Raw genomic sequence first — 26,474 nt, 5'->3', positions numbered from 1 at the left:
TAGGATTTACGGTTAGAATTAGGGTTAGGGTTATGCCGAAAACGGGTGGTGTGCGTATTCTTTACCCCCGCCGTGATGTAAAAGGTTCATGGTTGCGATTTTTACTCACTTCACTCTACAAATACCCTTCGAAATTATATTCTAATCTGACGGTTTTATAATCCGTTGAATTTGATACAAAGCAGTCAGAAGGGTAAACATTATCGGAAATGTTTTCCTTTCAATAATGAATGTTTCGAAAGAAGAAGAAATGAACGGTAGAACTATCGGAATTTTTAAAGACTCTAATGAAAGATGCAGTTTTAGGGTTCCGGTCATCAGATTTACGTTGCTATCTCCGCATGACGTTTGTTTACATAGCAACGGGAACAAAATGTCGCGAAAGATTTCTAATATCCAACATATGAGAGAAGTGTAAAGGTGAAGACGGAGGAAAACTTTAAAACTAGTTTCATATAATTGATGTTAAAGGAAACGGTAATGCCATGCAATATATAGCAGACAATTATGAATTAAGGGAAAACATATTTATAACTAGAATTGATAGAAATCTGTTGAATCCTCCATGATTTCTGAATATCGTGTTGTGTGATTTACCATTTATGTTATCTGAATAATTTTCAAGCTTGTGATTTTTGGTTTGTGTTTAAATTTTTAATTAAAAACACAAATAAAATAATAATGAAATAAATAATAGCAAAAATTTTCTTCTCAATGAAAATATCGAATTTTTAATTCTTAAATTATAAATTATGTTTCTTAAAACGATTTTTTTTCCTATTATGTCATGACTAGAATGTAAAGATAACTTAAATAGAGCTTCTGCAATGTCCATAGTATTCCTTTACTTGATTTATCTCATTAGATTTTTACTTTCTAATACAGAATTATCTGTGTAGGACGATAATAGCACCATCTCTAATATTAATGGTTTAAAATGGCATTTCACAGCACAATAGTTTGCATTTATATTTAACTTCTCTTTCGCTGAAAATGGACACGAAACTTGTTCCTGTCAGTTCTAATCGTTGAGTTTCCAGACTAATTAATTAGGATTTCAACATCCAAATTCTGTCGCCCAAACAAATTCTACCACACACAAACTGTCTACGTTTTCCACACATGTTAATTACGTTACCTAGCAACGGTAACATCACCAAGGTTGCCTAACAATGAAAGCGTTTTCGTTAAGGAACACAATTTTTCTTTTTGATAATTCAAAATTGTGAACATGGTAGAATTTTGTATTTGTTTATTTATTATTTAATGTTTATAGTTTGAGAAATTTATGAAGTGATTCTTTTCTTAAAAGAAGAGTTCGGCGCATATCTTAAAATATTATCACTATTATTATTACTATTATTATTTTTATTATTACTATTATTGAAATCCTAATTATTATTATTTTTTTAATTCTCTCATAACGAATGATTTTTTTTTAAACGCAAAGAAAAGACTTTTGTTAAAGACTCTTAAAGATCTGGACTGCCTCTTCTAGAAAAAGGTAAGTTGTTTCTCCTAGTTTTCTCGTCTTATGTCAGTGTTAGAACTGTTGCATCAAGATACATGGCTTAAAGTCACTAGGTTTCTATGTATTAGCCATCGTCAAGTCCATCCTTGATGTACATATTCGTGCTCTCTTTTATGTGTTAACAGGGAGCACACGTCATTCAGGTGTTTCTAAATAGACCAACACAACAAATGATAGAAGTTTTAAAAATATGAAGAGAAAAATATTCAATGTTACAATATAAACACAAGCGCATAATACAGTATAGAATTAAACATGGTATTCCCCAGTCTTGTAAAAGTCATGGATTTTACAATAAGGATGATATTCCTGGTCTTAGATGATAAGTCAGTAGTCCTGGCCATGAACCTGTCAGAGAGTGACCAATACTTTGACAGTTTGCTTTTCTGAAGCTGATGAACAGTGGAGCCTGGGCTGGTAGCTGACCGCACCAATTTGCCACTAGAGAAGAGGTCACAGCATGTAGTAGCCCAGATGAGGGGCCTACAACCACAGAGTGGGATAATTATTATACCATCAGGCCTTTTACTGTCTCCTTGATCTAGCCCCACTGGTTCAAGCTGGGAAGGGAAGCCTGCAGCATCTAGACCATGCTTTATGATTTCATTAAGGACAGCATGGCATGGAAAGTAGCCAGTACTATAATGACAGGACAGAAAGAATCCACAGTGAATCCAAAGTGACATTTTTGAGGCTCACAGCTTTGGAGGCCAAGCATCAGGGAAACACTATCAAGCTGAGTGTCAGTCACAAGTGATGGCATTGCTTTGAGCTAGGCTCCACGGTGGGGCTTGGAGGCTGAATGAAAACATGCCAGATGATACTGCTTAAGTCAGCAGACTAAGTCATCTGAGATCATGTTGCACTGGATGGCATCCCATTTGTTTTGGGGAGACTGGACGTTCACAGAAGGGAGTCGCGGATGGATGTCCGCAGGGCATAGGCTGAGCTAGCTCCATGTCGCATAGGTCACCTCATGCTCCCCAATCACAGTTGGTTCAATTGAGTTGTGGAGAACCCTGTCATCAGGTTCACATGGAAATAGAATTTTGTTGAATCAACTGATTGAGTATCATAAAATTTACAGTTTTTGTGTATTGCTACAGAAGACCACACATTTGTCATTTTTTCAGTCATATCTGTGCATAGAAAAGACATAGACAGGGACCCAGTTACTAAGATCTGAATATATTGTTTTTGACAAAGAAATCTTACAGTGACTAGATAAGCAAATTAGGTGAGTTTTCAATATCAACCAGTGGTGAATTTTTTTTAAGACAGAATAAAATCAATGTATTTAGTAGGGATGCAGGAAGAGAAAACGCTACAGTAGGGAAGAGAACATGTCAGCAGATTAAAAGAAGAAGCTGTTAGGAGGAGTTTTGCATCTAATGTACAAGAGCTGAAAATGATATTTAACCATTTCTCTTATATAAAATACAAAGGTTGTATTATTTGAGCTAAGACATGTGCTGTGAGACAGGAAGAACAAAAATCATTCTATAACCCAGATATGAGAGGTACAAAATGGAAGCAATGTCATAATCATTATTTGATGGACCATAATGGGTGTATGCTGTCCAATTAAAGCAGATGTGTACAGTTTTCCTATTTGAAGGAAGCAGTGAACTGGAAATGAAGGACTCAATGACTTATCATGATTCTCTGATAATGGCAGCTGAAATACAGGAGGAATTTAGTGGTTGTGTGAGGGACAAACTGCTAAGTTAGAATGGTTTACTCAACAGACTTTGTTTATGTGCCAGTCTCCCATTTACTACAATCTTATTAGATTCCTATTGCAATTGTAGCAGACTAAAAGCATTACCAATTATATGAATGAAGAATGGTGATGTTGCTGAGAAAGGATGTAAATAAGTAGGATTTTATTGATTCTTTCAGACCCCAAAATTCAGTGAATTCCAAGTTTACAATTTGACCCAGATTGGTTTTTGTTGTCATAAGTATTTTTTGGATGTATGCAATTCTTAACAGATCTACCCAGGACAACCACTGCTTTCAATATATTGTAGAGAGAGTAGATACTATGGATTTGGTGGGGCTCTGAACAATTTTGGTAGATTTAAAGCTTTTAACTGGATCAACCATCAGTAACTGGTGGCTCTTCTAAGTGCAGTGAGTGTAACTTACATTTCCAAGGACTGTATTGTTGATATACAGACAGGCTGGAACATGTTGTTCTTTCACTCTTCTTGAAAAATAGACTGGTTTTGCTGGTCAAAATGTCCACCTATTGCCACCATCCTCTGTGCAGAGGGCTCAAGACATTTGGGATTAATGATGCCCAGGCATTAGCTGAGGTGGTGACATTTTCTTCTGAAAGATGATAGATAACATCCAAAAGATCTTAACCAAGCTTGCTACATAGAAGTGTCAGTAGTTTGGAATAAACACTACAGTCATGGCAGTATTGTCAACAAAGTCTGTTAGAGATGCATGAGAAGCAATGAAAACGTTCCCCATACACATGTTCATTATATATTTGAACATTGTTGACTTGTGCACTGACGTATACACCTGTTGTTGCTTCTACAACAGATTCAGCTATCACTTATCTACCTTCTTTTGGTGAGGAGGTTTGATTTTTTTATGTCTTGCTGATAAGACACAAAAGATAACATAGTGAAGAAAATTAGAAGCACAGGGGGCTGTTTTTTTTTTCCTCCTCTCCAATTATGCCTTTATCGTTCTGCTCAGTCATGAATGGGATAATAAAAGAGGTGGCTATCTGTAGCTGCTTACAACTTGATGGACATATAAAACATTTAGCAAAGTAAAAAGGTACATGTTGCTGAGTCATCCGTGGTTTTGAGTGACAGCTAGAGATTGCTCATTAGATATAATAGCTGAATACATGTCTTCATACAGTAACGAGTACCATACTAATTATTCTTAAATTGCACAACTATTTCTGGCACAGGCCTGAAAAACAGCTGCAGAAACCAAAGCAGATATTAGAACCTGGTTCAGCTCTCTCTGGTTCAACTGTTGAAGTCAAATCGTCCGACATTGCTCACACTCCTATTGAAACTGCAATAATCTCTGATCTGAAGGTGCTCACTAAAACTTTCCCTCATTTATAGGTTATAGATCTTTGCTTTTAAAAATAAAAAATTCCCAAAACTTCTATAATAAATTATGTTTGTAACTGCCTCGTTTTCCAGTATTTTCTGTTCAGTGTTTCATTACATAAAATGTAATACTTGAATAAGTGACATTGTTATTTAAAATAATGACTTTAAATTATAAGAACCGAATCTCATATATATATATGAAAGGTAAATCTTCATGAGCAATAATGTCATGAAAGGGACGCATTTAAAATATTACTAAACATATTACAAAAACACAAATGCATAAAACTAACACAAAAATAGAAAGTGTAAATTTTATTTGTAAGTTTTAAAAAGCCATAATATCCTCATTTAATGTTAATTTAATGTTTACTACAGCCATAGACCAGTGCTGCCTGACTGGCTCTCGTGCCAGTGACTTGTAAAAAGTATCATTTGAGTGTGGTTGATGCCAGTGCCGGCTGACTGATCCCATGCCAGTGGCATGTAAAAAGTACCCACTACACTCGCAAAGTGGTTGGCATTAGGAAGGGCATCCAGCCGTAGAAACATTACCAGATCGGATTGGAACCTTGTGCAGCCTTCTGGCTTGCCAGCCGTCAGTCAAACTGTCCAACCCATGCCAGCATGGAAAGGGGAGGCTAAATGACAACGATGATGGTGATGATGATGATGATGATGAGCTATTTGTGGCCCTCAGGACTTTCTGAATGGCATGCCTAATGAAAAATTACCTTGAATTTTTCTTTAGTAGCACACCTCACCTGATGACAAGCCATGTCTCAAGTGGCTTGCTTCTTTGCCCATGCCAGCATTTTGTAAACTTGCTAATGGGAAAGATATTAAATTTTAATTATTTATGTTTATGTCAGTATTTATAACTCTGTATTTTGAGGGGTACCACTTGTACTTGAGGTGGCATTCACCCAGGATGGGTTGAGCCAGCAACCAACAAATTCACCATGTCCCTTATGAATGCTGACCACATCCAACAGGTAGCAGCAGTCAAAGCTGTAACGGATACTCATACCCTGTTCCACTGGGGGCTTGATTGTGCTTCCACATCCATCTTTACTGTTGCCAGCCATGTCTTCAATTGTCTTCCAATTTGTTTTGCAGAGGCTTGTTTCTTTTGTTTGTTTTTTAAAACATATTTGTATGATGTTTTTACATTTTCTTTATACCTGTTTTAATGACTATGTTCATTGAACTCTGTTAGCCTATGGAATTGTAGAATTAGAATCTGAACAACAGATGTCACGAAAACATTGCCCCACCATGCTGACTGAGGATCTGAACAAACGTCTTTATCAAATGTAAGTTAACTTCATAATCCACTAACATTTTAATAAATAACCTTCTACCATTATCTTACAAGGCAGACCAATGACAAAAGATATATTTGAGTCATTACAATGTCATCTTTTAAGGAATATCTAGGGTTTTATATTATCTTGTATGTCTTTTCCATATTCAATGACTGTGTGTGATTTAAGAGAGATTTTGGTTCCTATTTGTGACTGCGAATAGCAAGCTAATGTAGACAAGTAAAGGGAGTTTTCAACTTCCATAGTTTGGCTGGGTTTACAATGTAGTGATTCTCTTAATTTTGATCTGTCATATCATTAATGAGAGCAGATGTCCTTAGATTTAATCTAATCACACTTTTGCACCACTTGTTTGTATCAGTGTGAATCAAGATATTGTTTGGGGAAAATGTGTGTGGAATGATAGCAGTACACTTGACCTCGTAGGGATCCACTTTTGAGGTTTACTGCAATCTGGCCAAAAGCATGATTAAGAACATGAAAGCATGGCCAAGCATTCATTAGTCTTGGAGAAGGTTCTGAGCAAGTTATCATTCTTAGTGGTTTGGTGGTTTTTCATATGTATCAATAGCTCATGGGGACCATGCAATCTATGTAGAAAATCACCTTCCACAACACGAGAGTTAACAATGAGTTAATTGTTTCGTGCCCCTCAGAACTCAATTCACAGCCTTCAGTTGTTTATTATACATCTTCTGACCATAACAGGTGAGTTAAAGATTGACTGTCTGCAGGAACTCCCATATGCCAATGACCTAGTTCTCTATATCTATTAAAGATTTGGAGAAAAAAATTCCAAATAATGGAATTAAAACTTAGAACCAAAATCCCTTGAAGTAAACCAAGAAAAGACAAAAAAGTTAACAGAAAAGGAAAACAGGATTCAACTGCCAGCTTGGAAGTTGCCATACCTTATATGCAGAAAAGGTGTGCAATAGGAATTGTATATTAAACGTACACTACAGGTGCACAGGTGTTGTAGTAAGATCACTGATAGAGTGACACACAAGGAAGACTACATATGTAGCAGAATCACTAAGTTAGTTGAAAGAGTTCTCATGAAATAAATTCTTTCAAATTCTCAGAAGGCTCCCAGAAATAGTTGATAGCTTCTTTCACCTAGGTGACTAACTTAGCAGTGGAAGTGGATGTTGTGAAAGCAGTAACCAAAGTAAGAACAGAGTGGGAAGTGTTCAGATAGCAGCGAAGGGGCAACAATGAGATTCTCATTTGTATGCTGCCTGTCTCTCAGGCTGTGTCTGAAGTGGAATGCTGTTTGGCAGCAAAACATGGACATTGGATGCAAATAATGTGTAAAGCTTGAGAGAAATGAGGTGATGGATGTGTAATGTTAGTGTGACGAAGAATGAAGCACAAATGAAATGAAAGAAAAATTAGGTGTAAGAGGAATCAGATGTAATTTGCAAGACTGTACTGGTATTGAAATGTGAATATGTATGAATATTGGCAGTTGGAGTCAAGTGGACCCAACCAGTAGAAAAAGAAGATTGGGAAAGATATAGGAAGAAGAGATGCAAGTTGATCTTAAGAGGTCAAACCAAAAAAAAAAAAAAAAAAAAAAAAAGGAAATAGCAAGGAATTGAAACAGACAGTGAGATGTTGTCCTGGAGAAGGTACATCAAAATCATATAAGCTTGGGAAAAAGGATGTGACGTGAAAATAATTATGATAGTCTACCTAAATAATAGTGTTACAAGAGTTTCTTCCCTTTGTATTTTATTTTTCAGCCAAGCCAAACGACAGGTGTTGGAAAGACTTGATGAAAAAGAAGAAAATCAACACGAAGCATTTCAGCAAGCGAGAAAGAGAAATAAACAAATTCTTTTAGTATGTTTTATTAAAGATCTCTTATTTAACCAATTTAGGCTAATTTTTGAGTCATCTTCCAACTAAGTCTCTCAAAGTCTTCTCTTTCCAATTGCTTATGTTCTGAAAGTTACTCTTGCCCAATATGCTTTATATATTCTATATTTTTCTAAGAATAGTTATCAACATGAAGTATGTTCTTTATTATGCTCTGTTACAATAACAGATTTACACCTTTCACATTTCTCCTAATTACATTGTTGCTGATATGGCAGTAAGAGCTCTTGGCAAAATGTATCCATATTGATGCTTTGATACTTAATTAGAACAAATCTAATTAATTGCATGCATACTCTCATAGATATGAAATATAGTAATAATTCGCCATATCGTGGTTCACCTATCACACACTCACTACATCTCTTTTTACTCTTTTATTCTTTTACTTGTTTCAGTCATTTGACTGCGGCCATGCTGGAGCACCGCCTTTAGTAGAGCAAATCAAACCCAAGACTTATTCTTTATAAGCCTAGTACTTATTCTATTGGTCTCTTTTGCTGAACTGCTAAGTTATGGGGGACATAAACACACCAACATCGGTTGTCAAGAGATGTTGGGGGAGACAAACACAGACACACAAGCATACACACAAACACACACACACACATATATATATATATATATATATATATATATATATACATGACGGGCTTCTTTCAGTTTCCGTCTACCAAATCCACTCACAAGGCTTTGGTCGGCCTGAGGCTATAGTAGAAGACTCTTGCTCAAGATGCCACGCAGTGGGAATGAACTCAGAACCATGTGGTTGGTAAGCAAGCTACTTACGACACAGCCACTCCTGTGTGGATTTTTCTGGCTAATATGTGTAAATTTATATCACAAACTCCTCAGTATATCACGGGTTTCTGCAGCCAATAGGTATTTATATTTTTTTTTAGATATTAATTATTTCTGTGGGAGGTTTTGAAATATAACATCTGCGATAGAGGAGGGATTACTGTAATGTCTTTTTTTCCCCTTACATAAATAAGTTTCCCAGTGCCTTCTAGCATTAATGCCTAAAATACATTTGAACCATTAAGGCCCTAATTATATTGATTCAAGAGAAGATCCTTGTGTATGGTTTCCTTTTGCTTCTTGAGAGAATGCAAAAGAATATTACTCTTAGATTCCCAGAAAAACAACAAAATACTTCACATATCCGCTTACATTTTCACTTTATATTCATCCATCCATCTTTTTAGTTCACTGTTCCTGGGAGGGTCATTGGGAATGGAGGTAGGGAGTCCTCAAGCCCCTCTTCCGTAGAGTCCAATTAGAAGCAACTGTCATTACAGTTTCCAGCTGGATTTCTAAGAATGTCCAACTGAAACTATGGATATTATCTAGCCATCTTGTTCTTGGTCTACCCCTAGGTCTTCTGCCAGCTAGCTGAACTTGAAGAATCCATCTTGTGCTCAGTATGAAGTAGCAGCCCAACCTGAAGAGATTCTCTGATCTCTGAACTATGCACCTTGTCAAGTAACATTACTCCAGAGACCCTTCAGAGAATCCCATTTTACCTAATATCAACCTAATATTTCTGCGATGTATGTAACCATCATCACCAGTTTTAATCACTATATTAACCATTGAGTTTTACATTGAAGACATTTTAGTCCCCCCCCCCATTCTATTGTATTTCTTCACTCAGTCAGTATCATTCATTTGTGTGAAAGACAGAGACCAATTCTGTTAAGTCTGTTGCCAGTACCTAAATACTTAATCATGACCTGCATTTCAGATGTCTTTTGTTTTAACCTCTCTAACACAATGCTCTAGTTGGTCACATAAAAATGGAATTCTAGATCCAATTTATAAATTCTGTAAGTGTAAACAATTCAAATTTTAGGAAAAATATTTTGTGTTGTATCAGAGTATGGATGAGTGTATTTATGTTTCTTTGCTGTCTTTTTTATTTCTAAACAATCTGAAATATATTGTTTTTGCTTTCAGGAATTAAATTCTTCACAAGAAAAATTAAGATTAATGGAAGAAAACAACAAACCAGCTACTAAGTTAAAAATTATGGAAGTAAGTAAGTTTACTGTTATTCATCATCATCATCATCCAGTGTTTTCAATCCGGGTTTTGTCCCTGTTAACGGGAATGGCTGGATCTACTTCAATGCCATAGCAACCAAGGTAGGCAGGTGCAGCCCATCCCAACCTTTGGGCTGGCTGGTGCCCATTCTCCTTTGCTATCATGAGGCTTTTTTGAAGCTGGATTTTCTACGGGGAGCACGCCCTTGCTTACCCCCAACTTCAGTTTCTAGACAGGAGTGGTCCTGAGACCAAGGCCTCTACCATGATTTTTAAGAAATGTGATGGAAAACTAGCACAGGAATGTAGGGATACTACTCCCTGAGACCCCTTTTGGAGCCCCACTACACTCTTAATGTTTTTGGCATTTATATACATATGATCTTGACTTCTTGCTTGATACTCACTGTAGTAACAAAATTGATTTGATCTATGGCTGAATTTATTAGAATATTCTAAAATTTACTGGTTTAAAACAAAGATTGAACTAAATAAAAAAAATTATTTTTTCAGACAAATTACTGGTCATTTGTGAATGTAATGAAACCGCTGTGGGAAAATGAAATCTTGACCATTCAGAAGTAAGAATGGAAACTGATGGTTTGCACCACGAGGAAACCTATTTGTAATAGATTTACCAAATTTATATATGTTACCTGTTAAAGAACATAAAAATAGAAATACAAACTATGTGGAAAACAAACACAGTTAATCTAGTTCTGAAATTTCAACCTGCCATCTTTTTGTATGCATTTTATACTCATGCACACACACTTTTGCATGCACACGCACGCACGCGCGCGTGCACACACACACACGCACACATACACACACACATTCATACAGAGTATTAGAGGTATTTGAGGATATAGTAATTCAGTAAGACAATTCTAATTTAGCAAAAACGAAATGTATTTAATAAAATTTCGTGGACAAGTTCTCTGTAAGCTTTCTTCTAAGATTATTCTGTGACTCCACCTTCAGCTGCGATGATTGTTTCAATGCAGAACCAGAATAGTTGACAAGCCTACACTGAATAGCTTTTACTTCAACTGGATAATGACAGCCTTCAGTGGAGCTATGGTATTGTGAGCATGTTGATTAGTCTCCCTTTAAACAACACTCCAAACGTAGCAGTCCATAGCAAGTTTGGAGTTACATTATCATAAAATTACTGAGACCCTGTGGAAAAATATGATATGACTTTCTTTACTCACCATTCCTAAAGCCATCACAATTTCTACAAACTCTGAGGACATCAGAAGCATCTGTACATAGCCATCTCTCATTTCTCTTGTTAGATTTTGGGTCTTGATGAACCAAAGCATGTCATGTTTGTGGAGGGGTTTTAATCTTGGCATGGATCAAATGGGTTTCTGTGTCTTTGCAGAATTGGTCTCACCTCAATACAAACGACTTGTATTGAATGTCCTCTGATAGTCCACTCTGACACCATAAGTTCTTTGGTGATGGCCCTTCTTGATGGGATCCATATCAATAAGGTTTTTAACCTGTTGGATGAGTTGCTGTTTCCTGATAGTTCATTGAGAATGAAGTGTATCAAAGAGAGGGGAGAGACCCCTAAACATTCTCACGAGAGGCTTCCAATTCCATCTGAACTTTGTTTACCAAAGATCTTGCAACATATAAATTGTTGTCAATTATCTAAACTGTTGTTTCTCTCTCTCTATCTCATACACACACACACACACACACACACACATGGAAACAATGACTGCATCTCTTTTCATCTCTTATGTTACCATTTTATCTATCATGGGGGTTTTCATTGGCCTGAAGAAAGTAATATACTGATAATTAAGTGTCCTCAAATACCCATATGTGCATCTACATGTTACCTTCACAAGACAGATGACATAAATAGTGGCCAAAACTATCTTATCTCTGAAATTGCAGCTTATGAACTTTGTGTGTGTGGATGCATGTACATCTGTATTTACAAATGAAAGTACATACATATGTATGTATGAATATTAAGTATGTGGCCTCTGTATTGTAGCACTCCTAATCTCCCTGCAAACAGCCTTATGTATATATATATATATATATATATATATATATATATATATATGCACTAACAAGACAACTTCTACATGGTATCTCAAAAATTAAAGAAACACTGACCAATACTACCTCAAGTCATTCTTTTAGTCTTGTGTTATTTTGAGTGTTGCCAAGTGCCTCTCCTTGTATATTGTTAAATTATTAATTTCTTCACTAAATAAATACTACAGAAGTTTGCACTTCTGAAAACCAAATCAGTATTTACAATAAACTATTGCTGGAAGCATTTTTGTGGCTTATTTGCTTCAAATATTTGTAAAATGTTCCTTGACACTCAGCAGTTCCATTACAGATGGCAAGAAATGAGTTGAATTGTATTCATAGAATAAAGTTATTTTGATGTTCATTCTGTGTTGCTCTGCATTCCTTTTGTACAGTGTCTCATTGTCTTGTACCGTTTCCTCGATATCTCTCATCTACCTTAGTTTCTCTCTGTCCCACTCTCTCTCTCTCTCTCTCTCTTCTTTACTCTTTCTCCCTCTCTGTCTCTTTCTCTATCTTCCTTTCCCTCTCAACCTCTCTCCCCATCTATCTATTTCACTCTCCCCTTTGATCTCTTTCTTATTACCTTGGTCTCTCTCTTATTCTCTCTCTATCCCCCCTTGATCTCCCCCTCTCTCTCTTCTCCCACACAAACCTACAATAAACGACAATTATAACAACATCCTCAATAAGTCAATCAGGGAGCTTCCACATAATTGCTTGACCTACAAAAAATCGAAGCCAAATGCCCCTCAGATTTGACCCTTCTATTTTAAGATTAGAGAAGACTATGCTGATAATGTGTATACAAAATGCCAGAATGGTCACAGCAAGAATGTCTTTTGGTAACAGGTCTGCTCAACCAGGAATGACATGGAGTTAAATTACAATTATCACTGCAACAAAGGTGTTCTCAACAAGCAATCTTTGGCAAGGTTCTCCATCCTGCCATCATAACACTTATCTACAGCATTCCGTCAGTTACAACGATGAGGATGCCAGTTGATCCGATCAACGGAACAGCTCTGCCCGTGAAATGAACGTGCAAGTGGCTGAGCACTCCACAGACACGTGTACCCTTAACATAGTTCTCAGGGAGGTTCAGCGTGACACAGAGTGTAACGAGGCTGGCCCTTCGAAATACAGGTACAACAGAAACAGGAAGAAAGAGTGAGAGAAAGTTGTGGTGGAAGAGTACAGCAGGGTTCACCACCATCTCCTGCCGGAGCCTCGAGGAGCTTCAGGTGTTTTCGCTCAATAAACACTCACAACGCCCAATCTGGGAATTGAAACCGCAATCCTATGACCGCGAGTCCGCTGCCCTAACCACTAGGCCACTGCGCCTCCACAATAACACTTAACACAAGAAGGATACATAAGATGGTGTAGTCCTTGATACATTATACCTGAAAACAAAATGAGGTGATCACAACTGAAGTGCTTTTGATCACGGGTTTGCCTGATCAGGATTGAACTGTAGCTAAACGACAGCTTCTTCAAGGAAGTTTGTTCATTTTATTTTACACAAATCCAAAATTGATAGAAGAAAATCTAATAAAATCAAACTCTTCAATTCATTTGGAACAAAATTTTGCAATTATTTCTTTATTTTCAAAACTTGAAATTAAAAATAAATTTATTTTATAGTTTAACAACAAAAAATATCAGCTTTGGTAAAGTATACAAAAGATTAATTTCTGTTTCGAAAGTAAATATTTGGGGTATATTTACTGTGATTTGGCCACCTCTGCTGACGCAGGGGTGGTGGTGTTACAGTTCAAGGTTAAAACACCTGATGATCGTTGGATACCATCTGATGATATCAATTCCTCCTGGTCAAAGCTGCATTCACTTTGGTGAGTGGAAAAGAAACAGCTTCATCTAGATGTTATCAACATAACATAGTGTATAAATTATATAAATTACATAAAAAATAAATCAAACATATAAAAACTCAATAAACTGTAAAAATATGCTCTTTCATAAATTCAATGTTTAAGAACAATTTTATGTCATGTCCACACATTTTAAAACATGGTGCGGTGTTTTGTATTAAAATGCTGGGCTGCAGGGGTGTATGTAGAATGAAATGGTAAATGTGAAATACAAAAGTTTGAGTTTAGGTTAAGAAAAGGGCTTATGTAAGGCAGAGCCCATACCAGAAAAGTATTAGCAGCAACAACTTGAAGCCGGAGCCTTCATGAAAATAAAAATGCAAAAGCTTCCAATTTATTCAGCACTGGATCCAATCATGGGTTTCAACAAGTCGTTTTGGTCCCATAAACTGAAATGAAATGAAACATTAATATAATATTTTTAGCAAAATATTGATTTCAAATTTCAGCACAAGACAGAAGCTTTTTAAAGGAAGGTTTAAATGATGCATGGGCAACCTGCAGCCTGTGGGCTCCATGTGGCCCTCAACATGTTGTTGTGCGGCCCTCAATGAGTTTCTAGGTTACTAATTAAGAAGAACTACAAAAAATTCAGTGTAAAGTGGGCAAGTAATATTTCATGTATATGTGTTTTATCATGTGGCCCTTTCCCACTTGGAAATGGTATGATGCGGCCCCCAGCTGATGAAGAGTTGCCCATCCCTGGTTTAAATCAATTACATCAACCCCAGTGTTCAAATGTTAGTTATTTTATCGACCCCAAAAGGACAAAAGGCAAGGCTAACTTCAGTGGAATTTGAACTCAGAATGTAACGAGCCAGAGAAAATGTCACTTAATCATTTCGTCCAATTCACTAACAAATCTTCAGCAAATACTGAAATATGTCAAAGAATTTGGAGGTAAGCACTGGCAGACTGCATCAGGAAGACAGGAAGGACATAAAAATTCAAACAACACAATAAATTCTATGCCTTGTGCGAATTTGCAACGTAATCAGTCGAATGAACCCTGATGTTTATAACTAATATTAATTTTTACAAAACAGCAAAGTACATCTTGGCAGATATGGAATTAAACTTATAAGAGGAAGTAATGTAATATTCCTTTTTACTATATACATGTAGCAGCAAGAAATTTGGCGGGAGAGGGCGAGTTGATTATATTGACCCCCAGTGCTTAAATGGTACTTATTTTCTTAACCCCAAAAGGATGAAAGACAAAGTCAACCTTGGTGGAATTTGAACTCAGAACATAAAGACAGACGAAATGCTGCTAAGCATTTTTGCCTGGTGAGCTAACGATTCTGCCAGCTTGACACCTCAATGATGATGATGATGATGGTTTCAAATTTTGCCACAGGGGCAGCAACTTTGGGGGAGGGGATAAACAAATTACATTGACCCCAGTGTTCAACTGGTACTTATTTTATTGACCTTGAAATGGACGAAAGCAAAGTCAATCTCGGCGGAATTTGAACTCAGAATGTGAAGATACACAAAATACCACTAACATTTCGCCTGGCATGCTAACGATTCTGCCAGCTTGCTACCTTTAATAATGATAATAATAATAATAACAACAACAACAACAACAACAATGATAATGTATATACCTTGTGTTGAAGCTGGTGTCAGTGCCATGTTTCAAAATAATGTTTTTCACATCTTGTGGAGGATCAAGGGAAAATTTAGAAGCTCTTTCCCATCGTTCCAAACGGGTAATACCTGTAGTAGAATGTTATTTAGTTAGATACATTATGTAGTATCCCTGACATAAATTAAAAACATTATCAAGTAATGCTGATAGAAAGAAGGTAGAGAGAGAGAGAGAGAGAGAGAGAGTCTGAAAGAGAGAGAGAGGGAGAGATTTCAGTGAAACTAAAGTTTATAGGTTGTTATGGAAGCTCTTAATCCTCCAAACAGTTAAAAGATAATCTATTTATGTTGATGGTGTTCCTATCAATATATGGCCTAATGGTTAGGGTGTTGCACTCACAATCATGAGATCATGATTTCAATTCCTAGACTGATCGATGCATTGTGTTCTTGAGCAAAACACTTCCTTTCACGTTACTCTGCAATCACTTTGACACCTGACGTGCACCTATTCAGACAATATCAATTTGATGGAGGGACAGGTGAGCTAATGCACAGCACTTACATTTGGTTGTCTTCAATGGGAGAGTCCATCATATATATATATATATATATATATATATATATATATATATATCATGCCATGCCACCCATACCCACCCATGCCAACCTTCCTTCATTGGACACTAAACTCAGGTTGCGAAGACCTGTTGGGGCAAGTGATTGAAACTGAACCAAATTTGATGACTGACACCCATGCCAGTGGAGTGCTAACAGCACCATCCGAGCATGATCACTGCCAGAGCAGCGGTCTCGCTCCCGTGCTGGTGGCACATAAAAAGTACCATTTGAGCACAACCGTTTTGAGCTTCGCTTTACTGGCACTCATGCCGGTGGCATGTGAACAAAACATTGGCTGACTCTTGTGCAGGTGGCACATAAAATACACCATTTTGAGCATGGCCATTGCCAGTACCACCTGACTGGCCTTTCTTGCCAGTGGCATGTAAAAAGCACCCACTACACTCTCGGAGTGGTTGACATTAGGAAGGGCATCCAGCTGTAGAAACTCTGCCAAATCAGATTGGAGTTTGGTGCAGCCATCCGGTTCACCAGTCCTCAGTCAAATCGTCCAACCCATGCTAGCATGGAAAACGGACGTTAAATGATGATGATGATCATCATCATCCTCATTTAACGTCCGTTTTCCATGTTAGCATGGGTTGGACGATTTGACTGAGGACTGGTGAACCAGATGGTGAACCAGTCTGCATTTTATTATATTTTCTAAATTTTCAAAAATCACTTAAAGATGTTACCTAGTAAAACAGTACAACAAAAATAATGGATGCAAAACTATTGATTTATTATATAAAGCTAAAAATTGTAAAGGAAGGGAAATGTGATTGTCGAATATGCTTTTTCTTGAGGGAATCAACAACAGAAGGGTACTAAAAATCAATATTGGGTTTCAGATTGAGCTTGTCACAAGATGAGCTTTTTCCTTCTATAGTACCTACCATATGAAAATATTAATAAAATGCATTATTAACCCATTACCTACCAGTGATCTCATATGAGATCACTTAAAAATTACAAATTTTGTAATTATCTGTCAATATTTACACATATCTAACCTTTTTACTGTATCTACTAGGTATATTTCTCTGATATTTAAATGAGATTTGCTAATTTATCACCCAATATCTCGCTTATTTCTATTTAAAATGTTATTTTGAAATGTTATTTTGATCATTCCAGTGTGTTTCTAAGGCTGTTTTATGCTAGAAATCAAAGTTTCATGAAAAAATTCCAGTTAATAGAATTATGGGAAGTCATGGGTTAAACTTGAAACAATATGATGGAAACAAAATTATACTAGAATCAGTTTTTTTGTTTAACCTTTTAGCATTTAAACTGACCATATCCGGCCCAAATATTTTATCAGTCTTACATTCAAACTGGCCAGATATATCCTCTCAAACCTACCCTACAATGTCATTCTAAAAATAAACAATCACACCATCAAAATCTTGAAGCTATGAGAAATTGTATGATTATTTCAAAACAATGTGGATAAATAGACATTTCATGTGACCGAGTGATTTGAATGCTAAAGGATTAAACTGATCATATCTGGTCCAAATATTCTACCTGTTTCAATGTATTTGACAGAATAATGTGAATGCTAAAGGGTTAATTATTCACATACCACACATGGGACCATATTTCCAGTTTACATCAAATTCAGTCAAAATTTTTAATTCATCAACATTGGAACTGGAAGGTTGAACATCTGGAATTAGAAAAAAAAAATTGGAATAAAAAAAACAGTTTTAATCTTTTTGTTGACACACTGACTTTGTTTCAGTTTATTTTGAAAATATGAAGAGGTATCAAAAAGTTCTGTAGTTCTAGTTCTGTAGCATGCCAACAGATGTCAGCACATGGCTGTGTGCACAATGAAAGCTAGCAGTGACCATCATGAGGCAGTGTGCCAAGTGACACCACGGTGTTTATTTCACAAGTGAAATTTGTATTTTCATGATCACATGTATGCTGTGTTTGTCTGTGATTTTTGTCAAAGACAGGAACAAAGAGCCAATGTGAAATTTTGTGTTAAACTTGGGAAATCTGCTACAGAGGCATTGATCATGCTTTGGCAAACTTACAGAGATGAGACAATGGGTTGTATGCAATGTTTCAAATGGCATGAGTGCTTCAAAAGAAACGGCAAAGCCACAGTTCAATTAATAGCATGCTCATTGTTTTTTTTTTTTGACATCTGTGGTATTGTTTATCAAGAATTTGTACCCCAGGGTCGGACTGCTAATTGAGAGTTCTACTGTGATGTTTTGAAGTGTTTGAGGAAGGACATTTGGCGAAAGCAACCCTAATCGGTGGAGCACAAAGAATTGGATTCTTCATGATGACAATGCACCCATGTCACCAAACTCTCCTCACTCACGAGTTTCCCACCAAAAAACAACATCGCTTCTGCACCCACACTTTTCACCAGATTTAGCACCTACAGACTTCCATCTCTTCTCCAAGATGAAAATGCAGCTTAATGATCACTATTTTAATACCATTGTCAAGATCAAGAGGGAATCACAGAAGGTCCTCAACTTGCTTACAGAAAACAACTTCCAGGCCAGTTTCCAAAAGTGGTAGGAATGCTGGGACCAGTGTATTGCTGTGCAAGGTAACTATTTTGAACAGGATGGCATTAAAACTTAAGTAAATAAGTTGTTTTTTTTTATAAACATAACTAGTTCAGGAACTCAAAGAGCTTTGAGATCAACCTCAACACCTGGGAAATGCAAGCATAAGAGTTACCCACCTAGCGAAGATGCACCAATAAAGGTGTCACCTACTATGAACAGAACAGAATTGTGGGAGCACAAAGAAAACACGAACTACACAAGTCCAGAGTCAACTCTTTGCATTCAATCCTGAAAGACCACCAGTGCCCGACTCGTGACAAAGCCTTCCAAACATGCATCAAACTGTCTGACAGGCCGTATTTCGTCTTCTTATCCCATGTCCTTGATCATCGCTGACAACGATGGACAAACTAATAATAATAATAGGTCCCTGGACAAATCAATGTGCTGAGCCCTATATTATTTATTTATTCACAGTAAGCCACAAAATATCTAAATCAGAATTGGGCCCCTACACCCCATGAGGCTCCCAGGCAAACTGCCAGTGTGCCCATGTTTTAAGACGATATTACTGGTGATTACATTTCCACAACTGAGCAGACTTATTAGGATATAATTATAGAATTGATGTTGGTTAAGAGGTGAAGGTGAGTGGCTTAGAGATTAGGGTATTCAGCTCATGATTAGGAATTAGGGTATTCAGGGTCACTAGTGTAGCTAGGTGGGAGCAGTAGGAGCAACACTTTCAAAGGGGCACCACTTTTGGGTCTGTTGTAGGCAATATGTATTTTTTGTGGGATCTGGGGGCAGCAAAAGGAAGGGCCACCCCAGGCCGCACACACTCTAGCTATGCTAGTGCACAGGGTCTAGGGGCCCAATTCTGATTTAGGTATGTTGTGACTTATTGTAAATAAGACACTTTATTTCACATTGCTCCAATCCACTCAGCTGGTACAAATGAGTTGTACCTGTAATTTCAAAGGGCCAACTTTGACACATTCAGAGTCATGCTGACTCTTCCTAAGAACTACATTTGGGGTACATGTGTCTGTGGAGTGCTCAGCCACTCTCACATTAATTTTAAGTAGGTTGTTCTGGTCATCAGATCAACTGGAACCCATGTCGTCATAACCGATGGAGTGCCACAGTACGAGTGTTGGTAATGACAACGTCAATGACCACCACAATCTTACATAAGATATTTAACTAGGAGTTATGTAATGACATATGCACAGATAAAAAATTAATAGTGGACTGAAATATGCCCTGCAATTGGAGAAAGAAAACTAAAATCCCCACCAGTAGATGTGAGTGAGTTTCAAAGTTTCAAAGAGAAAATTCATAGAAATTATGAATTAATTTTACAGAAAATTAAATTTTCATGCCAAGGAGAGAAAAAAATCTTTTCTTTATTTGTGACAGCTACATATATTAAAATCTGCTACGATCAGAAGTGTTTTAATAATAACCAAGATCAGGTCAAGGTACTGGCAACTCGGGTATCACCTGGGGTACCATGTGCTTTTTAGTCTACATTTTCAGTTTTTCTCCTTATGAAAGTTTTTTTAAATTATACTTGTAATTGTGCCGAAGTTCAGCTTCCCCGGGGTGCCAGCAAGCAACCCTAAGGCCAGCCCTGATAATAACCATAATCTGTTTTTCAAGTATAATGTTATCTAGAATTGCACAATAGTATGGTATTACATTTAAGATAGTAAGGAGTGACGAGAAGGAAGTTTGATTGGCTTTTGTTAAAAGATCAGTGACCATGTAAAGGTTTCCTCTTTGGTTCATGTTGAGTTAAACAGTAACAAAGAGTGCTTTTGTTTAAAAGGTATACAATCAAGACGAGTATGTCATCATATTACAGTATTTGTATAAAGTAGTTGATAATGAAAGCAAACTGATAGCCAAAACAATATCCATGGAAGCCAACATGGGAGCCTCTATGCCATCATTGTTTGAAATGGCAGCCAAATTTTTTACATCAACATCGAGGTCATAACATAGATTAAAACCAATAGCAGAAGGGGGTAGGGCTAGGTTTACCCAATTCAATACAGTGGACGTTTACCCATCTATGTCGAAGGAGTTCCTTTTTAAGGGATTGGATTTCGCTAGGTCTTACACTGAAGTTAGTGACGTGCATGTCAGAAGAACCCTACTCTTCCGTAAGGGGTGGGCCTTGGCCAAACGAACTGACCCAGAAGGCTCCTTTGACATAGGAACCGGGCACTTTTGACAGTGCTGACGTATGTGACCTTGCTGGTTTCTTCATCCTTGATTTGCTCAGAAAGAAGTTCACTTCCACTAGCATCGGTCTCTACAAGGATGAAGCACTGGCAATATAAAGAGGGGCAAATGGTCACATGCTAGATAAGCTTAGAAAGGACCACACCAGCACCATGAATTCCATTGGACTGAAAACGGTGGATTTCTTTGATATGCTCTGGACTTGGAGTCCGGTGCCTATATACCATTTAGGAGGTCAAATGAGAAACTATCATATTAACACAGGTTCCTGTTATCCAGTCATTGTTTTCAAGAATTTAGCAAAAGACATCAGCAGAAGAATCTCTTAACCTATCTTTAACCTATAAAAGACAAATTTGAAAATTTATGATTTTTTTAAACCCCACTCGCCATCCCTGATTGCTTCTGTTTATAATTTAAAATATTAGAGAGCCTCAGGTCATTTCTGGCATTTATCCACAGTAACTTTTTTTTTATAAAAGGTATGTAAAAGATAATTCATTTTAATAACATATTTTTCTGTCAGAAAATGTCTTTTTCTTACACACAAGTGGCCTCGCTTAATTACGGTGGGAGTAAAAATTTTAATTACTATTGTTTTTGTTAATGCTTATATCCCACCAATGGAGCACGTGTGTGGTCCATTGGTATCATCATTGGGGGGCGGGGGGTAGTAAAAAAAAAATCATAAATTTTCCAAACTGTTCTTTCATAAAAAGATTCTTCCCATCATTTCGAAGACTGGAAAAATCCCCGTCAAAACGAAGAAATTCCAACTTATGTGGTCTTCTTGAACCGAAACTTCTCCCACCCACTTGGAAAATTTTTTCCCCATAAACTTCATTATAATTGTAATATATGCCGTTTAAAAAGTATTTGTATAAACTTTCATTAAAAGATATCCATTTTCCAGAAAGTTATGAGGGAAAAAATCGGATTGAGTGAATTTTCCCAAAATCTTCTCCCCACCCCTTCAGGAAAAGTTTTCCCCTCAAATTTCTTTGTAATCGTAATCTATACCATTTGAAGGTTATTTATATAAAATTTCATTAAAAGTTATCCATTTTCCTGAAAGTTATGATGGAAAAAATCGGATCGTGTGAATTTTCCGAAAGTTCTCTCCCCTCACCCCCACTCCCGGCTCGTTTGCACAAAGTTTGGTTTTCAGATTCGTTTACTACACATTTTTTACACCTATTACTTTTTTATTTATTTATTTATTTATTTATTTATTTTTTTGTGGCCGGGTGTTAAACTGAATATTAACCGATTTTCCTAAACGTACAAGGCAAACACTTCCCTCATACAGATAAGTTCAGTGCAATATTTAATAGGCACACCCTAAGTTTCCTTTAGATTTTAGTAGGTAGGGCTACATTGAGACTGCTCTTGTGGAGATAACATAACATGTCCACTGAACGGCCACTGTAATACGGAAACCGTCGTATACGAGGCAGAGGTAACAGACAGTCTCTCAACTCACACTACCGTCTTAAAACGGAAAACCATATTGGACAGTATAGATAGATTTAAAACGTATTTTAGACGAGAATGTCACATATGGAACTCCTTTTGTTATATCAGTTGATCAACATAGGCGAAGGAACAACGGAGAAATCTCTGTGATCGCTCGATCTGCTAGAAATAACAGTCAACTTCCTTTCAAATTACACCCTAGCCCTACCCTCTTAGCAAAGAATACAATGGATAACGCATGGATAGGGGGAGGGAGGGAGTAGAAAGCCAGATGGTGTACACAATCTCAATAACAGTCACTTGTAAAACGTCTATGTCGATAATGACAACATCCTGATAATAATGGATTGAAATTAATGGCCCAAGACTAGGGAGCTGGTCGACAGATTGCATCGACCCCAGTACTTGACTAATACTTTACTTTATCGACCCAGAAAGGATGAAAAGCAAAAATCGACCACGACTAGATCTGAACTCAGAACGTAAACAATCGGAAGAAATGCTGTCGAGTATTTTGTCTAAAGATTCTGGCAGCTAGCCGCCTTCAACATCCTAATTAATAAAAGAATATCTCATTAATTAAAAATTTGGGGATTTAGATGAAAACAAAAGTTTGAAGCTTTATATATTTTTTCTATCGCAACTTTCTTCCAAGCTCCTTCCTTACCAAACGAAACTTAAATTCTGTTATTTGTTTCTCTATGAGGTAGAATGTTGCGATAGTAATGTTACGAGTTAATTTAAATATAACTGATGCGTACACATCTCCGTCTATCAGTTTTCAATTTATAATCGAGTTACATAACAACTCTACTTCAAATTTAATTAATTCCAGTAAGATAGTTTTTCCTTTTCAATTTTGTTTGCTCAGACTTATATTTGTACACAAACATCGTTAAATTAGTTTTTCTTTCAAAACTTCTAACAAGTCTAAGCTCGATTTATCGATGTTCCAATTCTTACTTTCCCTATCCAGTCCAAAAGTATACTTTTAGAAACAAATTAAAGGCTATTAAATAATTAGTTTTGGTCTAAATAATTTGTTGTTGTTTAGCCTCATATATATATATATACATATATATATATATATATATATATATATATATATATATATATATATATATATACCTTGATCAAGCAGTTCCAGACGTGACCCTCCAATCCTATTTTCAGAGAATATATCTAAGACAATATCTAACCATCCTTTTTAAATGGTAAGATGTGATTAGGGGGAGAATTTGGTTGCTATTTCTAGCAGTCCGAACGCTCACGAAAACACTTCCTCGTTGACTCGCCTAAACAATTTCTCTTGAAATCGGGTCAAAGCCAATTGAGTCATCGCTATAATTACGTCGAGCGATTTTTATATAAATGAATAAGAAAAAAAAAAAAGAACAATCGGAAATTATTACTAACCATGCAAACTGGTTTTCTCTTTTTTCACGTTAGATTTCTTCTTAAACAGAGGTTTTCTCTGCTTAAAATCGTCGGTAATTCGTTTCTGTTTTCGATTGACCATTTCGAAGTATTTGCATTAAACGAAATTGTTGTTCCTCAAGAACGACAACTGCAGCGAACTTGACAATGTGGCAAGCAACGGGGTTGTCTGTGCACAGTCGTTTGACCTGCTGAACGTAGCAGTCAAATTCTCGCAAACCATACAATTATCTTTAAAATTAAAGCGTATATCAGGTTCTTATTTTGTTTTTGGCCGGAAGAAGGGACGTGGACAAACTTTCAATGCTTTACTGCGAAACAAGTAGTAGCAGTATCCCATTATCCCATTTGTGGGTGCAGTCCCCATTGTAGATCTCTTCAGTTTGTTAAGTGGGTTGAGAAAATACTTCCATAAAATATGTCCTAATTTTGTCGTTTTTTTTTTCTGGATGATGGAGATAAGATTGATACGAGCACATACGAAGATAAAATCGCTGTTTTTTTTTGTTTTTTTTTCGACAGTAAGCAACATAGGAGGATGTTTTTGAAGCTCCTGTTCATGGAATCCATGCAAGTTTCGTGTTAGGTGTCTATGCAGCATGTGATTGACACTTGAAAGCAAAGGGTCAGGAAAAAACGAAGAGTTGCATCATTTGTGCCTGTGTTGGAAGTGATAAGAAGTAGGTCAGTCATATAAAAGAGAAAAGTTTGTGGAGAACATCAGAATTGATGGCATATGGTCAGACTGATTTTCCATTTGCACATATCACAATTGGTGCAATTTGGCAAGAAGCAATTGATCCAAGAAATAGAAGACTGATGAAGGCCATTGGTGAGCAGTTTTGAGAGGAGATTTGAATACCACAGTAAAAGAAAAAAAAATCTTACTTATATCAAACACCATTAACTGCTTCCACCAAATTCATCAAAAGAGAAGCCCTCTGGCAAGTGATATAGAAGAGTTGGTCTCCAATTGATTTGGATTTATGAAAGCCATATTAATCATTATAAAATAGGTGGCTGGAAGTGCTTTTTCCATCATTTTTGGCTAGTTAGAAGTGAGAGTAATGGGTTCATTGTTGGTGAAGTTTGATAGCTTTTCTTGGGAAGGGGATATACTTCATGTTTTCAAAGATTAAAAATAGAGGTAACTCTGGGGGACATTGTTTGAGAGTAATGAAGGAGATGTTATCAGGTTCAGTGACCTTAATCTTTTGATGCCAACCCACTTACAACCACTCCAACTTCTCTGATATAAACTTCCTGTTTTAAAGTTATCTGAATTAAAACCTTCCATCAAAATTTTATGTTAATTTATGTTCCAAACACCAGCTCAACTATAAAAAAAAGTTGTTTTTTTTATACTAAATTTTCATATCTTCAAAATTAATTGAAGCTAAGGCTGTGTATTTCAATGGAAATATGGTAATGAAAGAGTTAATGAAAATGCCTTATATTTAAAAAAATTTCAGCTGTTATGATTATTTATATTTTACAGCGATAATTCATAACAAGAGCATTGGGTGTAAGCATAGCTTTTGACTCTGTTAGTCATTTGTTAAAAAGCATAGCATACCTGACTATGAATTTATCTTTATATGATATGGGGTAAGGTACAACTGTTAGATTATAACTGTTAAACATTTACATAGTTGATTCAAGAGCTAACAATTTAATGATGTGAATCTCATTAAAAATGTCTTCAATCAGTTAAAATTACACTGTAGTGAAGAGAAAAGTTTTAATCAGGGATGCATGCCCTTTCTTCTCCAAAGAGCTAAACCATGAATTCAATCACTGAAAGCAAGCCACAATGTATATCATGTATTTGACCCATTCCACCATTGGAAGGATCAAATAACGCTGTAGAAAACATAGAAATATTTCAGTTCCGATATATACGTAATCACATACCAAAATATGCATGCAGACAATCAGTGTTACATAAGGAATAATAAATTTATACATACATCTGTTTTAAATAATGTTCAAATATAATAATATACTTTACATATGAAGAGACACGGCGAAGCAATGCAGGAACAACCTTCTTGTATGCAAGGCAGTGAGCTACTGGCAACAAGTGTCCTAAAATTCTTTAAGACATGTACTAACAAGTTCATATCTACTATTCCACAAAAAAGGAGTGTGTTTTGATGGATATGGTGTTTTACTCAATAAAGACATGAAGGAAACTATTAAAAAGAAATATAATAATAAAAGTTAATAAATGAATACTATTATGTGTGTTTTCAGTGTGTGGTTGTGTGTGGTACAAGCATTTCGCTATGTTAATTCTCGGTTATTTTTTAAAATCAGAAAGACTTTGCAAAATGGTTTCATGGGCTGCACAAAATGCCTTCGTGGGCCACAGGTCTTGCACTGCTGGTCTTAAGTGCTAATAATTCATGTCAAGAAAGACAAGGGGAACAACCTCAAAATGAATGGAGCGTGAAGAAAGTTTCATCTTTGGTAAGTGCAGTGACAACCATGGACATGTTTTGATTTTAAGAGACTTCCTCAGAAGAGTTGAGTTTTATTCATACTTCCCAGAATTTAGAATGACTGAGAGAAAAATAAGTTTATTTATTTATTTTTTTACTTGTTTCAATCATTTGACTGTGGCCATGCTGGAGCACCACCTTTAGTCAAACAAATCGACTGCAGTACTTATTCTAAGTAAGCCTAGTACTTATTCTA

General features: G+C 36.4%; 2 protein-coding genes across 4 annotated transcripts; one reads left to right on the top strand and one right to left on the bottom strand.

The window, feature by feature from the left end:
• Positions 1–350: 350 nt before the first annotated feature.
• LOC106868973 (uncharacterized) lies at positions 351–12,314 on the top strand. 3 transcript variants are annotated; one of them, XM_089365431.1, is made up of 7 exons: positions 351–477; positions 1,451–1,504; positions 2,665–2,768; positions 5,846–5,942; positions 7,703–7,802; positions 9,798–9,875; positions 10,397–12,314. In XM_089365431.1, exons 4-7 carry the CDS (start codon positions 5,881–5,883, stop codon positions 10,466–10,468), a joined length of 312 nt encoding a protein of 103 aa, XP_089221557.1. In that variant the 5' UTR covers positions 351–477; positions 1,451–1,504; positions 2,665–2,768; positions 5,846–5,880; the 3' UTR covers positions 10,469–12,314. The 3 variants fall into 3 exon arrangements, with proteins under 3 accessions (XP_089221557.1, XP_014769940.1, XP_014769941.1); XM_014914454.3 differs by lacking the exon at positions 2,665–2,768; XM_014914455.3 differs by lacking the exon at positions 2,665–2,768 and having other exon boundaries at positions 370–477; positions 1,456–1,504.
• A 1,209-nt stretch (positions 12,315–13,523) lies between these two features.
• On the bottom strand, positions 13,524–25,852 carry LOC106868976 (DNA polymerase delta subunit 4). Its single transcript, XM_014914459.3, has 5 exons — positions 25,786–25,852; positions 23,754–24,433; positions 17,654–17,737; positions 15,459–15,570; positions 13,524–14,234 (listed from the first exon to the last, which is right to left on the bottom strand). Exons 2-5 carry the CDS (start codon positions 23,854–23,856, stop codon positions 14,180–14,182), a joined length of 354 nt encoding a protein of 117 aa, XP_014769945.1. The 5' UTR covers positions 23,857–24,433; positions 25,786–25,852; the 3' UTR covers positions 13,524–14,179.
• Positions 25,853–26,474: the final 622 nt, after the last annotated feature.

The sequence above is a fragment of the Octopus bimaculoides genome, chromosome Z (genome assembly GCF_046866305.1).
Source record: "Octopus bimaculoides isolate indiv1 chromosome Z, ASM4686630v1, whole genome shotgun sequence".
NCBI classification, from domain to species: domain Eukaryota; kingdom Metazoa; phylum Mollusca; class Cephalopoda; order Octopoda; family Octopodidae; genus Octopus; species Octopus bimaculoides.
The sequence above is the reverse complement of the archived record's forward strand: the minus strand, read 5'-3'. Positions and strand labels throughout refer to the sequence as shown.